The sequence below is a fragment of the Pituophis catenifer genome, unplaced genomic scaffold, assembly GCF_029215685.1.
Source record: "Pituophis catenifer annectens isolate HBS135680 unplaced genomic scaffold, rPitCat1.0.hap2 SCAF_2, whole genome shotgun sequence".
NCBI lineage: Eukaryota > Metazoa > Chordata > Lepidosauria > Squamata > Colubridae > Pituophis > Pituophis catenifer.
Window position 1 is genome coordinate 84,637,967 of NW_027256882.1, and position 14,380 is coordinate 84,652,346.

Here is a 14,380-nt window from a genome sequence, read left to right on the forward strand (position 1 = left end):
TACCTGATCTGCTTCCCTTCTCGAACATCATATAAAAAAAAGAACACATCTGCATCTTCTCCAATGGTATTGTATGTGAAACTCTTTAAACTGAGAAAGAAATGGTGAGGTACTGGCAGACGGCATGTTTCTCCATGGCGTGGCCTCATTGTATCCACCTAATTTGAAAAAAACAAAATGAAAAGTGCTTTATTTTATATACAAGTATTCAATAGTTATGTAATTATTTATGGAACAAGTGAATTATTCTCCCTTCTTTTAGAAACTTTAGGTTTTCCATTTAACTACCAACTATAAATACTCATCATGTGCACTGGTTTTTAGTTGTAACAATTTGTAGATCAAGCAATGTCATCAAAATACATTTGGATGTTTGATGAAAAAATTGAGGATAAAATTATTACTAAAACTACATTACAGTATTTATTAACAAAGTAAATTACATAAAGTTCAATATTCAGTATTTGCTCTACATTAAATTTCACAACCACATGTAAGATTCTGTAAATATCAGCAAATAGCTGAATAAAGCAATTTTCTTTGATCCATATTAAATTACTACAGCCCAGCACTATCTTAACCATTTCTGAACTGTGGAATAAGTTAGAAAGAAAATGAGGTAGTACCCATGTTGATGAGACTAGATGAGTTATTTAAACATAAAGAGCAATGATCGGCTATAGAAGAACTGAAGAGTCAGGAAAGCTTTATTTCTGATATTTAGCTATATATAGTTGCAAGTAACCTATACATAATGATGAAATGTTTTGCAAGTTTATTCAGTTATGTTGGTTTATATCTATCCAGCTGACATCTAGAAAGTATGACCACCAGACAGAGACAATGGGTACTATTCTTCCTTCCTTCAAACTATTTTTTTCATCTCATTGATAAAAGACTTATAGGCTCCATTCTTGATAACAGTGATGTCATTGTCTCCACTTAAGTAGACAGTTATCAGATTTAAATACTGGTACACAAGTGGGAAGGTAGGATATGATTAAAAAATTGAGAAAGCTCATGGAAATCATTACTAACACAGTCTTTCTTTTGAAATTATTTCAGCAGCAATACAGAGGCTGTCACTAATGTTTCATACCTTTTTGATATCTTGAAATTCAGCTGTATTGTGCTAATTACCTTCTATGTCATCTGGAATGTAACAGCAAGGGAAAATACACACAACCCAAACATTTCATGGACACAGACATGTGTACATATCAGTATCACATTCTAATTGTCTCACTATACAATTTTCAAACTAATGCAAGCAGTTCTAAACAAAGATCAAGAAGAAAGTTGCTGCAAAAGAAAATAAATTAGTATTTGTACACTAGCACTGTCAAGCAAAACCATCTAATACCATTAAATGTATTGCTATTCATGTGATATTTAGAAAATGATGATGTTTATATAACTCAACTTACCTGTGATATGCTTTGTTGCACACTGTGCCTACTGGATAAATGCTGTAAAGATGACAGGAAAAATATTATTTTTCTCAATACACTGCTTTGGTTCTTTACTTAATTAATCAGAATTATTTTTACTCTTTAATATGTAATTACAATTTGAACAGATTCAGTCAGTTAGCTATAACAGTTAAACCTTTCAGTTACCCAAAAATATGTAGATGGGGTGTGTGTGGAATTGGGTAATGCACACAACCGATTACCCAATCACAACAGAAACTTTCAAGACTTGAAGTGTTTTACCTACATTGGGCAAAAAGGACTTTCAGATAAGCAGCTTTGGCTTTCGGCCATTTATTTCATAACTGTTCAAAGTCATGTCAGCATTGTAAAACATCACAACCAGTCCTCACACTTATGATCACTGCAGCATTCCTACAGTCACATGACCAAAATTTAGGTTCTTTGCAAATGGTGTGTATTTATGACAACTGCAGTTTCCCAGGCTCATGTGATCACCGTGGTGGTGCAGTGGTTAGAATGCAGTACTGCAGGCTACTTCTGCTGACTGCCAGCTGCCTGAACTTTGGCAGTTTGAATCTCACCAGGCTCATGGTTGACTCCGCCTTCTATCCTTCCGAAGTCGGTAAAATGAGGACCCAGATTGTTGGGGGCAATATGCTGACTCTGTAAACCGCTTAGAGGGCTGTAAAGCACTGTGAAGCAGTATATACGTCTAAATGCTATTGCTATTTGGTTTGGCTGAACCCTGGCAAGACCAAATGGGTATATGGAGCCTTAAGATCTGGGACTTCGACATCTTTAGCCCTGAATGGGTGGCACTACCTCGGTCCACAACTTGAAAGTTGTCCTGGACTTGTGAGTCTTGCTCAAAGAGCAGGTGACATTTGCAGCTAGGCGAACCTTTGCAGAACTTCAGGTTATGAGCCAGTTGTGGCCTGGTTCAGGAGTCCCTGTATTCAAGTCATTCAAGCTCTGGTCATCTCACACTTGGACTACTGCAATGCGCTCTACAGGGGACTACCCCTGAAGAGCATTCGGATGCAAAGTGAAGTAGTATGGGCAGTCTTAGGGGCCCCTAAGGTGGTCCATGTTACACCACTGTTCCATTAGCTGCAAGACCTGAGGTTTGCTTCTGGGTACAATTCAAGGTGTTGCTCATTACCTATAAAGTCCTGTATGGCATGGATCCAGATTACTTGAGGAACCATTCTATGGGATAGGTCTACCCCACCCCACACTGGTGGAGGAGGCAGGCTGCAGATCCCATCAGTCAAGGAATTCTGGCTGGCAGGGTCCAGGAGAAAGAGCCTTCTCTGTCAGGGCCCTTTGAAACATCTTGTCCTCTGAAGAGACATTGGTTCCCACTTTCCTGACCTTCCACAAGAGCTTGAAGACCTGGCCTGGAACTCCCAATGAGAGAGTATCACACTGGAGGTATAATCGACTAATAGCAGCTCCCACTCTCCCCCATACATTGTGCTCCCTTCCTCCCCATATTTTAGTTATAATCTGTATTTTATTGCAATTTTATATATACATATACACATACATATATACAGAGAGAGAGAGAGAGGAGGGTTGATGTTGTAAGCTACACAAAGCTGCCTTGCAGCAAGATGGCAGCAAACAAATATAATAAATAAACAAAGTAAATAAACACAGATGGTAAAATCAGGTACAACTCATTTAATAACCACATCACTTAGCGATGGAAGTTCTGGTCGCAATTATGGTCATAAGTTGAGGACTAGCTGTAATGAAGGAAAAAAATTAGGAAGCACTGGGTTAAAGTAACAAGCTAGAAACTGGGAGATCTATCCTGCCTTAGGCATAAAGCCACCTGGCTCATTCTCTCTCAGTCCTAGGATGATGATGATGATGATAATAATAATAATAACAATAATAATAATAATTTTATTTCTATACCGCCCTTCTCCCGAAGGACTCAGGGCGGTGTACAGCCTATTAAAAGCACAAAGACAAACAACAATTAAAATAATTTAAAATTATTAAATAATTTCGGCTCAATATTAAAACCCTCCAAAATTTAAAACATCCAATTTAAAATCATTACATTGATAGCCCGGCCTGGTGGAACAGCAGGGTCTTAAGGGCACAGCGAAATACCCTGAGGTCGGAGGGCCGTTCATTCCACAGGGCTGGGGGTCCCACAGAGAAGGGCCTCCCCATGGGTGTCGCCAGCCAACATAACTTGGCCGATGGCACCCTGAGGAGACCCTCTCTGTGGGAACGAACTGGCTGGTGGGAGGCTACTGGTGGCAGAAGTTGGTCTCAAAGGTACCCGGGTCCTATGCCATGGAGCGCTTTAAAGGTGGTAACCAACACCTTGAATTGCACCCAGAAGACCACTGGGAGCCAGTGCAGGAGGGGTGTCACGTGGGCACAACGGGTTGCGCCCATAACCACCCGCACGGCTGCATTCTGGACCAGTTGGAGCCTCTGAATGCTCTTCAAGGGGAGCCCCATGTAGAGAGCATTACAATAGTCCAGCCGGGAGGTGACAAGGGCATGAGTGACCATACGCAAGGCATCCCGGTCCAGAAAGGGACGCAACTGGCGAATCAGGCGAACCTGATAAAAAGCCCCCCTGGCCACGGTCGTCATATGCTCTTCAAAAGACAGCCGTGCGTCCAGGAGGACACCCAGATTGCGAGCCCTCTCTGTGGGGGGCAGCGATTCACCCCCTGACTATATCGGGACGTCGGAAGCCACAGCCATTCGGTCTTGGAAGGGTTGAGTCTGAGACTATTTCTCCCCATCCAGACCCGCACAGCCTCCAGGCAGCGAGACATCACATCAAGGGCATCGTTGGGGTGGTCTGGGGTGGAGATGTACAGCTGAGTGTCATCAGCGTACTGATGGACTCTCACCCCAAAACCACAGATGATCTCGCCCAGCGGCTTCACATAAATGTTGAACAGAAGGGGCGAGAGGACCAACCCCTGCGGCAGGTTGGTCCCCATGCGAGGCGCCTCGAGATCGACTTCTGACACCCTGCCAACACAAACTGCGAGCAGTCGGAGAGGAAGGAGGAGAACCACCGCAAAACAGTGCCCCCTATTCCTAACCCCCTCAACTGCTGCAGCATGATACCATGGTTGATGGTATCAAAAGCCGCTGAGAGATCTAATAGGACCAGGACAGAGGAGCAACCCCTGTCCCGAGCCCTCCAGAGATCATCCACCAACGCGACCAATGCCGTTTCTGTGCTGTACCCCTGCCTGAAGCCCGACTGGCATGGGTCCAGATAGACAGCTTCATCCAGGTGCCGGGGAAGCTCTCATGCCACCACGCTCTCAACAACCTTCGCCACAAAACGAAGGTTGGAGACCAGACGGTAGTTAGCTAATTCAGCCGGGTCCAGGGAAGGCTTCTTGAGGAGGGGCCTCACCACTGCCTCTTTCAAGGCGGCGGGAAAGGCATCTTCACTCAGAGAAGCACTTATAATCCCCTGGAGCCAGCCTCGTGTAACCTCCCGGGAGGCCAGTACCAACCAGGAGGGACACGGGTCCAATAAACACGTGGCGGCACTTATCTTACCCAGAACCCTGTCCACATCCTCGGGAGCCACAGGATCAAACTCCTCCCAGATAATATTCTCAAGACCTACCCTCGTCTCCTCCCCTGGACTCATCCAATCGGAGTCCAAGCTTTCCCGAATCCGAGCGACTCTATCATGCAGGAATTGCACAAAATCCTCAGCTCGACCCTGTAAAAGGTCTTCCCACACTCCCCCCCAAAGAAGGGAGTGGGTCACCCTAAACAGAGCAGCTGGGCAGTTCTCTGCAGATGCAATAAGAGCGGAAAAATGGTTTCGCCGCTTTTATCGCCACTAGGTAGGTCTTGATATAAGACCTCACCAGTGTCCGGTCGGAATCAGATTGACTAGTCCTCCAAATGCTCTCTAGGCGTCTTTTCCAACGCTTCATCTCTCTCAGCTCCTCAGAGAACCAAGGAGCCAATTGAGATCAGCATCGGGTCAGAGGCCGCAAAGGCACGACGCGATCCAAAGCTCCAGCGGCCACACTCTCCCAGGCGGCCACCAGCTCTTCATCGAGTCGTGTGCCAGGGTCTCAGGAAATGGCCCAAGCTCCGCCAGGAACCTTTCGGGATCCATCAGGTGTCTGGGACGGAACCATCTGGTCGGTTCCGTCTCCCTGGAAAGTCCAAGTGAAGGAGCGAATGATCTGTCCATGACAAGGGTTTGATATCTAGGTCCCCTCTACAAGATCATTCAACCACTGACCAGAGACAAAAATCAGGTCCAGAGTGTGTCCCCCTATGTGAGTGGGGCCTTGAACTAACTGGGTCAGGTCCATAGCCGCCATGGAAGCCATGAACTCCCGAGCCGCCTCTGACGCCTCACCTGCGGATGGTAGGTTGAAATCCCCCGTGACAATAAGTCTGGAGGTATCAACCGCCACCCCGGCAATAACTTCAAGCAGCTCGGGCAAGGTCGCCGCCACGTGGCAGGGAGCCAGGTACGTAGTCAGCAGACCCACCTGCACCCCACGGCCCCACTTCACAAAAAGGGACTCACATCCGGCTATCTGAGGAACAGTGGTCTCCGTCGGACAAAGACTTTCCCTAATAATTGCCACCACTCCCCCACCCCTCCCCTGGGCCCTTGGCTGATGAAATGCACGGAAACCTGTTGGGCACATTTCGACGAGGGGGACCCCCCCCTCTTGGCCCAACCAGGTCTCCATAATACCTGCCAGGTCCGCAACCCCCTCCATAATAAGTTCACAAATGAGGGGGGCTTTATTAACAATCGACCTGGCGTTACACAACATCAGCCGCGGACCCTGGGCCTGAGACTCTGCGGAACCCAGGACACGAGTCGCGCATTGGGAGCCGGAGTGCGCAATTGCTCGTAAACAGCATGTAGGCATTGGCAAACCACCTCTAAAATCTTACCAAAAACATTGCAGGGGCTTGTCAAGGCAGTTTCCAAGAGACAATATCAAAGGGAATCTTTTTCACTCAAATCAAACTAAAGCATTGGGAATCGTAGTACCAATTATCTACAACTACATTCCCAAGGGGTCAGCTGGATATTTTTCACAGTAGATTTCTCAACTGAAACAAACCTTGTAATTTTCAGTGTCATTTAAAGTTCTTTCTTTCTTTAATTAGCAATCATCCTGTTATATTAAGTAAATACATATTATGGTTGGTCACAGAGTCAGATGGATTAGGCATTTTTATCCACCTATCAAGTTCTTCCCAAAGACCTGGGACAGGCAGATGTTGTTATCTGGTGTTAAAGAGATCATTACAGGATGTAAGCTGCTCCAAATAAAGTGGCCTTTTGCAATTGACCAATGGAGATTTTGTTAATGTCGATAGTGTTCAAGTGATGCTCCTGATGTTCTGGGATTGCACCCAGAACTATTATTATTGCTACTATTTTTGTTTTCTTTGGCCACAGTCATTTGACTTGTATTTGCCAAGTCTTTGTATTTTGTGATTTTCTCCATTTCTTTCTCATCTGTTCTGCTGACTCCAGGTACTGTCCAGACTTTTTGTTTTTCTCATCAACAATTGTTATATCAGGGGAATTATGTGGCAGGTGCTTGTTTATTTGAATCTGAAATGCCAGTTTTCATTTTCTATTACTACTTTGTCTATTTCCACTGGTACTTGCTCACAAGGAAATGAAATTTCTTGCAATAATGTTGCCACTTTGTCATACGATTGTTTGTAGTCATTCTTTCTATGCAATCTTCTTGTAGCAGATAACTAGGTGATTCACTGTTCCTTCAGCTTCTTTGCAGATAGCATTTGCTGTCTGTTGCTGTCCTCTCAATTCTGGCTTTTTATGCGTTTGTTCTTAATACTTGGTCTTATGTAGCCAAAATTAGACCCTCTGTTTCTTTCTTCAACTTTCTTAGTCTTAGCCATTGGAAGGTCCTATACTATACTGTTTTCCCTGCTATTTTTTTTAAATGTGCTGGTCATGTAATACTTTGCCTTGACATCTCTTTTCTATTCTTTATTTGGTCTTTCTTGTAGGCTCTAGTATTCAACAAGTCTTCGTGGTATACTAGTTTGAGTGCATAATTGGCAAATTTATAGTTAACCTAAGTCCATCTAAGAATGCTGGAAATTTAATAATTCAAGTCCTAACTAAGGATCTAAATATTATTAAGCTAGCATCTAAAAATATAGGTAGTTTCTAACAGACTGTGTGCTTTTTGTAGGTATTCAGGTTGGATCAATTCAATATTTCCAGATATTGAAGGAGTTTTTAAAGTAATGCTCCACAGGCTCCAATCACTATTGGTATAACAATGGGTTTCTTTTTCCATAAGTGATCAACTTTGATTTCCAAGTCCCAATATTTTGTAATTTTTTTCCATTGTTTTTCTTCAATTCTAGTCTCACCCATTATAACAACATCAATGAAACAGGTTTTCTTCTTTTCAATAACTGTTATATCAGGCATGTTATGAATAAAACACCTGCCTGTTTGGATCTTAAAGTCCCATAAGATCTTAATGTGTTCATTTTCCAAAACTTTCTCAATTTCATGGTCCCAGTATTTTTTACTACACTCAATCCAAACCTTTAGCAAAATTTCCAATGAATCATGCATTGGCTTGTTCTTCCAATTAACAAATTGGTTTTCAATTATTTCTTGTCTATTTCAGCCTTCACTTTTCTTGTTTTCAAGAACTTTTCATGACTGATTCCTTGATCAAGGTTCTTTTCTTAATGTAGAAATAGAAATAGAATAACCGAGTTGGAAGGGACCTTGGAGGTCTTCTAATCCAACCCCCTGCTTAGGCAGGAAACCCTACACCACTTCAGACAAATGGTTATCCAATCTCTTCTTTAAAATTTCCAGTGTTGGAGCATTCACAACTTCTGCAGGCAAGTTGTTCCACTGATTAATTGTTCTAACTGTCAGGAAATTTCTCCTTAGTTCTAAGTTGCTTCTCTCCTTGATTAGTTTCCACCCATTGCTTCTTGTTCTACCCTCAGGTGCTTTGAAAAATAGTTTGACTCCCTCTTCTTCGTGGCAACCTGAGATATTGGAACACTGCTATCATGTCTCCCTTAGCCCTTCTTTTCATTAAACTAGACATACCCAGTTCCTGCAATCGTTCTTCATATATTTTAGCCTCCGGTCCCCTAATCATCTCTGTTGCTCTTCTCTGCACTCTTTCTAGAGTCTCCATATCTTTTACATTGTGGCGACCAAAACTGAATGCAATATTCTAAGTGTGGCCTTACCAAGGCATTATAAAGTGGTATTAACACTTCACGTGATCTTGATTTTATCCCTCTATTTATGCAGCCCAGAACTATGTTGGCTTTTTTGGCAGCTGCTGCACACTGCTGGCTCATATTTAAATGGTTGTCCACTAGGACTCCAAGATCCCTCTCACAGTTACTACTATTGAGCAAGGTACCACATATATGGTACCTGTGCATTTTGTTTTTCTTCCCTAAATGTAGAACCTTACTTTTTTCACTGTTGAATTTCATTTTGTTAGATAGCACCCAATGTTAAAGTCTGTCAAGATCCTTCTGTAACTTGAGCCTATCTTCTGGAGTGTTGGCTATTCCTGCCAGCTTGGTGTCATCTGCAAATTTGATGAATACCCCATCTATCCCCTCGTCCAAGTCATTGATGAAGATGTTGAAGAGCACTGGGCCTAAAACAGAGCCCTGGGGCACTCCACTGCATACTTCCCTCCATGTAGATGCAGTTCCATTGAGGACTACACATTGAGTGCGGTTGGTCAGCCAATTACGAATCCATCTGGTGGTGATGCTGTCTAACCCACATTTTTCTACTTTATCTAGTAGTAGGTTATGGTCTGCTTTATCAAATGCTTTACTGAAGTCCAAGTAAACTATATCGACAGCATTCCTCTGGTCCACTAATTTTGTCACTTTGTCAAAGAATGCAATAAGATTAATCTGGCATGATCTGTTTTTGACAAACCATGTTGGCTTTTGGTTATTACTTTTTTTACTTCTAGGTGTTCAGTGATTCGTTGCTTGATTATCTTTTCCAGAATCTTTCCTGGTATTGAGGTCAGACTGATAGGTCTGTAGTTTCCTGGATCTGTTTTTTTTCCTTTTTTGAAGATGGGAACTACATAAGCTCTTTACAGTCCTCTGGCAGTTCCCCCGTGGTCCAGTATCTTTGAAAGATAGTTCAGTGGTTCTGAGATCTCATCTGCCAGTTCCTTCAGAACCTTGGGGTGTAATCCATCTGCTCCTGGTGATTTGAACTCGTCTAGGGTAGACAGGTGTTCACTTATCATTTTCTTCTCTATTTTAACTTGTGTTCCTAATCTGTTTTTTGTGGTACTGTTTTTGATAAATTAGACCGTTTTTTCCTTTTGTGTAAAGACAGATGCAAAAAATGAGTTAAGTAGCTCTGCTTTCTCCCTGTTGCTTGTCACCTTTTTTTTTTTAATTTGATTTATATGCTGCCCTTCTCTGGAGACTCAGAGCGGCTTACAATATGCTAAGCAATAACCTTCCTGCCACTTTCTCATTACTATTTCCCATTACTATTGTGATGTACTTCCTACATACCTTAGTTAGCTGACTAGCAAAAAGTTCATCTACTTCCTCTGTTTGGTTGGGTGGCCTATAGTATAGACCTATAGCAATGTCATTTCCCCCCCCCTTTAATATTGACCCAAATGCATTCAAGATAATTTTCATCATTGTTGTGCTCTATTTCTGTAGAGATGTAGTTATTTCTTATATATAGTGCAACTCCACCTCCTCTTTTATTTGGTCTATTTCTTTTAAATAATTTATATCCCTCTAGCTGTATGTTCCATTTGTGAGTTTCATCCACAAATGGAACATACTGCTGAATATAGTGATTCAAGCAATGTTTTTTTCCCTTCACAGTTTGTTTCACCTATAGGAATCTTCTGTCCACAGCAAATACAATCAATATCACTTTTTGGGTGCAAATATTTATTGGGTATACTGTCATTAGTTTTCTTATCTTCCAATCCAAGTTCTCAAATTCCATATGGGTCCAGTCAACTATTGCTGCTACATATCGAATAATAGGGAGTGCACAGATATTAATTACTTTAATAATGTTTCCACTATTTAGCTTTGATTTCAAAATTTTCTGAATTCATTTGGTATTTGGTAGAAATGTTTTGACTTGATTCTGTAATGAATTGGAAGCTTCCAAACTCCCAATTATTTCCTTCTTCTTCTGGTGCTATTGCCTTATGAAATCTTCATTAAGCTGTATTATATCACATTAAACACTTCTGTCTAGCCTTATTATGGTTACACATGTCAATGCCAAATTTCCAATATCTTTACTGAATTATTTTGTGCTTATTAATATGGAAACTAGTACAGCCTTTATTTTTCCAAGTAACTTTAAATCATTCATATAAAGTAAATGCAAACTTTTTATTTGTTTTATGCCAATTTATATGCACGATTTGTCTTGTTCAGAATTGTTGCTAATGGTGCCACTCATAGTATAAATCAGTGTTTCTCAACCTTAGCAATTTCAACATGTGTGGACTTCAACTGCCAGAATTTCCCAACCAGCATTCTGGGAAAGAGTAAAGGTGATAATTAGTCACCTTGGAAAATTAAAATATGTATTTATTTATTATTGTTGTAATCCTCATCATTATAGTTTAAACTAATGCATTTGTTGCAAGCTCATTCGAATATGAGATACAGAAAAATCTGAAATAGGGTGTTACGTATTCCTACTGTAATTTTATCTTCACCACAATCCTTTAATTTAAGTTAGTCAAACAGATTGATTGGCCAAAATTACCCATTTGAATGGGGATTTGATTCTGAATCTTTCCAGTCCTAAATATACCACACTTGTCACAGTTACATAAATATTTTCTGGTTACACAAACTGTTCTTCCATAAACCCTTCTTCCCCGTGAACAGTCTTACCATTTTGTATAGATCAGACACACTGATCTGATCAGAATCGACAATCTCAAACTCCTTCCGTGGGACAAGATCCAAGCCCAAATGCCTATGAAGAAACAAACCAACAAACCCAGAATTAATTTTTAAAAATATCTCCAAGATGCATATTAGATCCTTTCAGATATGAGGATTCAGATTTGAGAACAGCTTTCATATTAAAGCATAGCAAAGATGCTTCCCATTTTCCTATTCTTTGCTTAAAATACTGTACATTCTAATAAGAGGTCAATTGCTCTATTTCATAATTAACACAATAATGAGGAAATATCACTTAGACTTGGATTAGAGAACCCTGAGCTTAAATTTCTATTTAGCCATTAAACTCTCCTCCTGTAACTGTTGGTTTATTTTTGATGTCTTCAAGTCAGTCTTGATTCCTGACAATTAAATGGACAAGATTTCTGTATGGTAGTATTTTCCAAATTGGTTTGCCATTGCCAACTTTTACTATGGTTTAGAGCAGGGGTGTCAAACTCAATTTCATTGTGGGCAGCATCAGGGTTGTTAGACCAGCCCGCAGTGCTTCTGCCAGTGAAAACGGGCTCCCAAGCTCTGTTTTCGGCTGCCACAGCTTCCTGTAATCCTCTGCCAGTGAAAACGGAGCTTGGGAGCTAGTTTTCGCTGGCAGCAGCACTGTGGGCTGGTCCTTCGCTGTTTCCAGGGCGGCCCCATAGGCCAGATATAAGTACCCCACAGGCCAGATCCGGCCCCCAGGCCTTGAGTTTGACACCCCTGTCTTAGAGGAAGTCACTGGCCCAAGGTCGTTTATCTGACAAAATTAGAAATTAGAACCTAGTCTCTTGGCTTGCAGCACTTTAACTTCTACAGCAAACTGGCTTTCTATTTACTTTATTAAAAGTATATATAGCAATGCAGCCTTCACGTCATAATTATGCTACCATATATCCTCAAATCAATTATTACGCTTGTAGTGTTTATTCATCCTGCCATACATATGGGAATCTGTACTTAACCTCATATTGTTAATGTTAGGATTATTTAGTAGCTGGCTGTTATCACTACTCAGTGATAACTTGTATCAAAAACATCACAAGTATAATAGTTCAACCTTTACTACGAGGTGTTATAGTAAAAAGGTTTCATTCAGGAAGCACTTTTTATAAGTCTATGCAGGCACATGTATGAGGTACTAGCAAGTCCATTAATTATTTTGATTTGCACTGGACCCTCATATACATATAGCACTGATAATAAAGAGACAGAATACTTCAAACATGGCACTGCACAAGCTTGAAAATCCAAAGCATACCTATCTAATGAATGCTGAAGATTCTAACAACAGTACAATATGTGACACTACACAGATTTTGGCACTGACCAGAGTCATTTTGGGAGGAGCAGCATTAAAATCTAATCAAACAAACAAACAAACGAATGAATGCAATGCAGTAGTACTCAGAAGTTGAGTTGAAGCAACAATATCAGAATATCTATAGCTCAACTGTGATCATTCAAAGCTATTCTGGAAAAGGATAATGAACAAACAAGAGAAGGGTTCAGATAGAGTGAGGAAAGACACATAGTTCAGATATGGAGTCTAAATTATGGAGTGAGAAGAAAATGTTTCAAAGAAACTCCCCCTTAATTGGCTTTTTATAAATCTTCCCATGAATTTATTTCTAAAATTTGTAGATTATGTTTTAATCCTGGATTATCATGAAACATGCTTTTCTGAAATCAGTGTGATTTTCACTTCTTAGGAGTTGTCAGCTACATGGAACGTGACAGTTTATAAGGTAAAGCAGCTTTCCCAATATTGAAAGATATTGTGGATAAAGTATATTCATGTTATATAAAATGTAAAATATGAAATTAAAAATAATCCTTTCTTGATTGGTTATTTGGGTTTTAGAATCTTTATGTGAGGGCTTTCTTATGAATACATCCATCTGATAAAGTGTAAGGAATAGTTATTAGGAAAGTGATCTTAACTTAGAAAATTTTCACTTATTACACTGCTAGTCCTCAAGTTACAACAGCAATTGGGACTGGAATTGCCATTACGAAGCATGTTCATTAAGCATGTTCATAAAGCATAAAGCATGTTCAACGCATATTCATAAAATGTCACGTGGCCACTTAGTGACAGCAATTCCAGCAGTCCCACTTTTTGTTTTAAATCCCAGGACCATGTGGATTGTTAAGCAGCCAGAGGTGAGAAATCCAGGCAAGAGTGCTGGGGGAGGGAGGGGGAATGCACCTCCTGCTGCCTGCATGATTTTGGCAAACAAGATAGTATGAAGGAATTTAGAACTGATGCTGGGATATGAAAGAACCAGTAGGGAAAGATATGAGCTATTAAGAAGGAAGTTTGAAAAAAGATTACACAATCTTAAGAAAGAATCCTGAAAAACCCTCTCAAAATATCCATCTCTTGATTGTATTTAGTACCAGTAGAATAAAAACTTAAGACAATTTTTTCAGATTTTATTATTCTACTTTAGTACAATAAAGTACCCTGCCAGTTTCTTGACCTGGCCTACCTTTGAAGAAGTAATAAGCCTTGAACACAGCCTGATATAGGGTAAGATGCACCCCCGTGTCCAACAAACAAAATTCAAATTTGATTGTGCAGATGTAATTTTTTATTTTTAGCTGCCTATTTGGTGAGTTCACTAAACGGCTGAATAAACATTTACAGAGATTGGGGAGAAAGGAAGTATTCACTGATTCCCTTTCCATGGGCAAGGATAGTCCAACTATCCAAGTAATAAAAAGCCTTAAATTTGAATAAAATTTAAAAATATCTACACTTTTAGGAATTCCATTTATTTTTTCTAGTCAAGACTTCTTGGTGTAGAAGTGGAATAAGTCTTGCACACTTGTATACCATGACAGATTAGGAGTTAAAATATAAAATATAAATCCCCAGACAATTAGCTGACATGGTCAAATTGTTTGATCATAATGGCAGTCTGAATGTAGAACTTTCC

General features: G+C 40.6%; 1 protein-coding gene across 1 annotated transcript in view; it reads right to left on the reverse strand.

Annotated features, from left to right (window-relative positions):
• Window positions 1-14,380, reverse strand: part of DOCK3 (dedicator of cytokinesis 3) — a 180,406-nt gene that overhangs the window by 134,494 nt on the left and 31,532 nt on the right. Inside the window, exons 8-10 of the mRNA XM_070934373.1 lie at window positions 11,388-11,472; window positions 1,428-1,469; window positions 4-158 (exon numbers count right to left, since the gene is read on the reverse strand). Coding sequence (XP_070790474.1) covers window positions 4-158; window positions 1,428-1,469; window positions 11,388-11,472 — 282 coding nt within the window. The remainder of the gene's footprint in view (window positions 1-3; window positions 159-1,427; window positions 1,470-11,387; window positions 11,473-14,380) is intronic.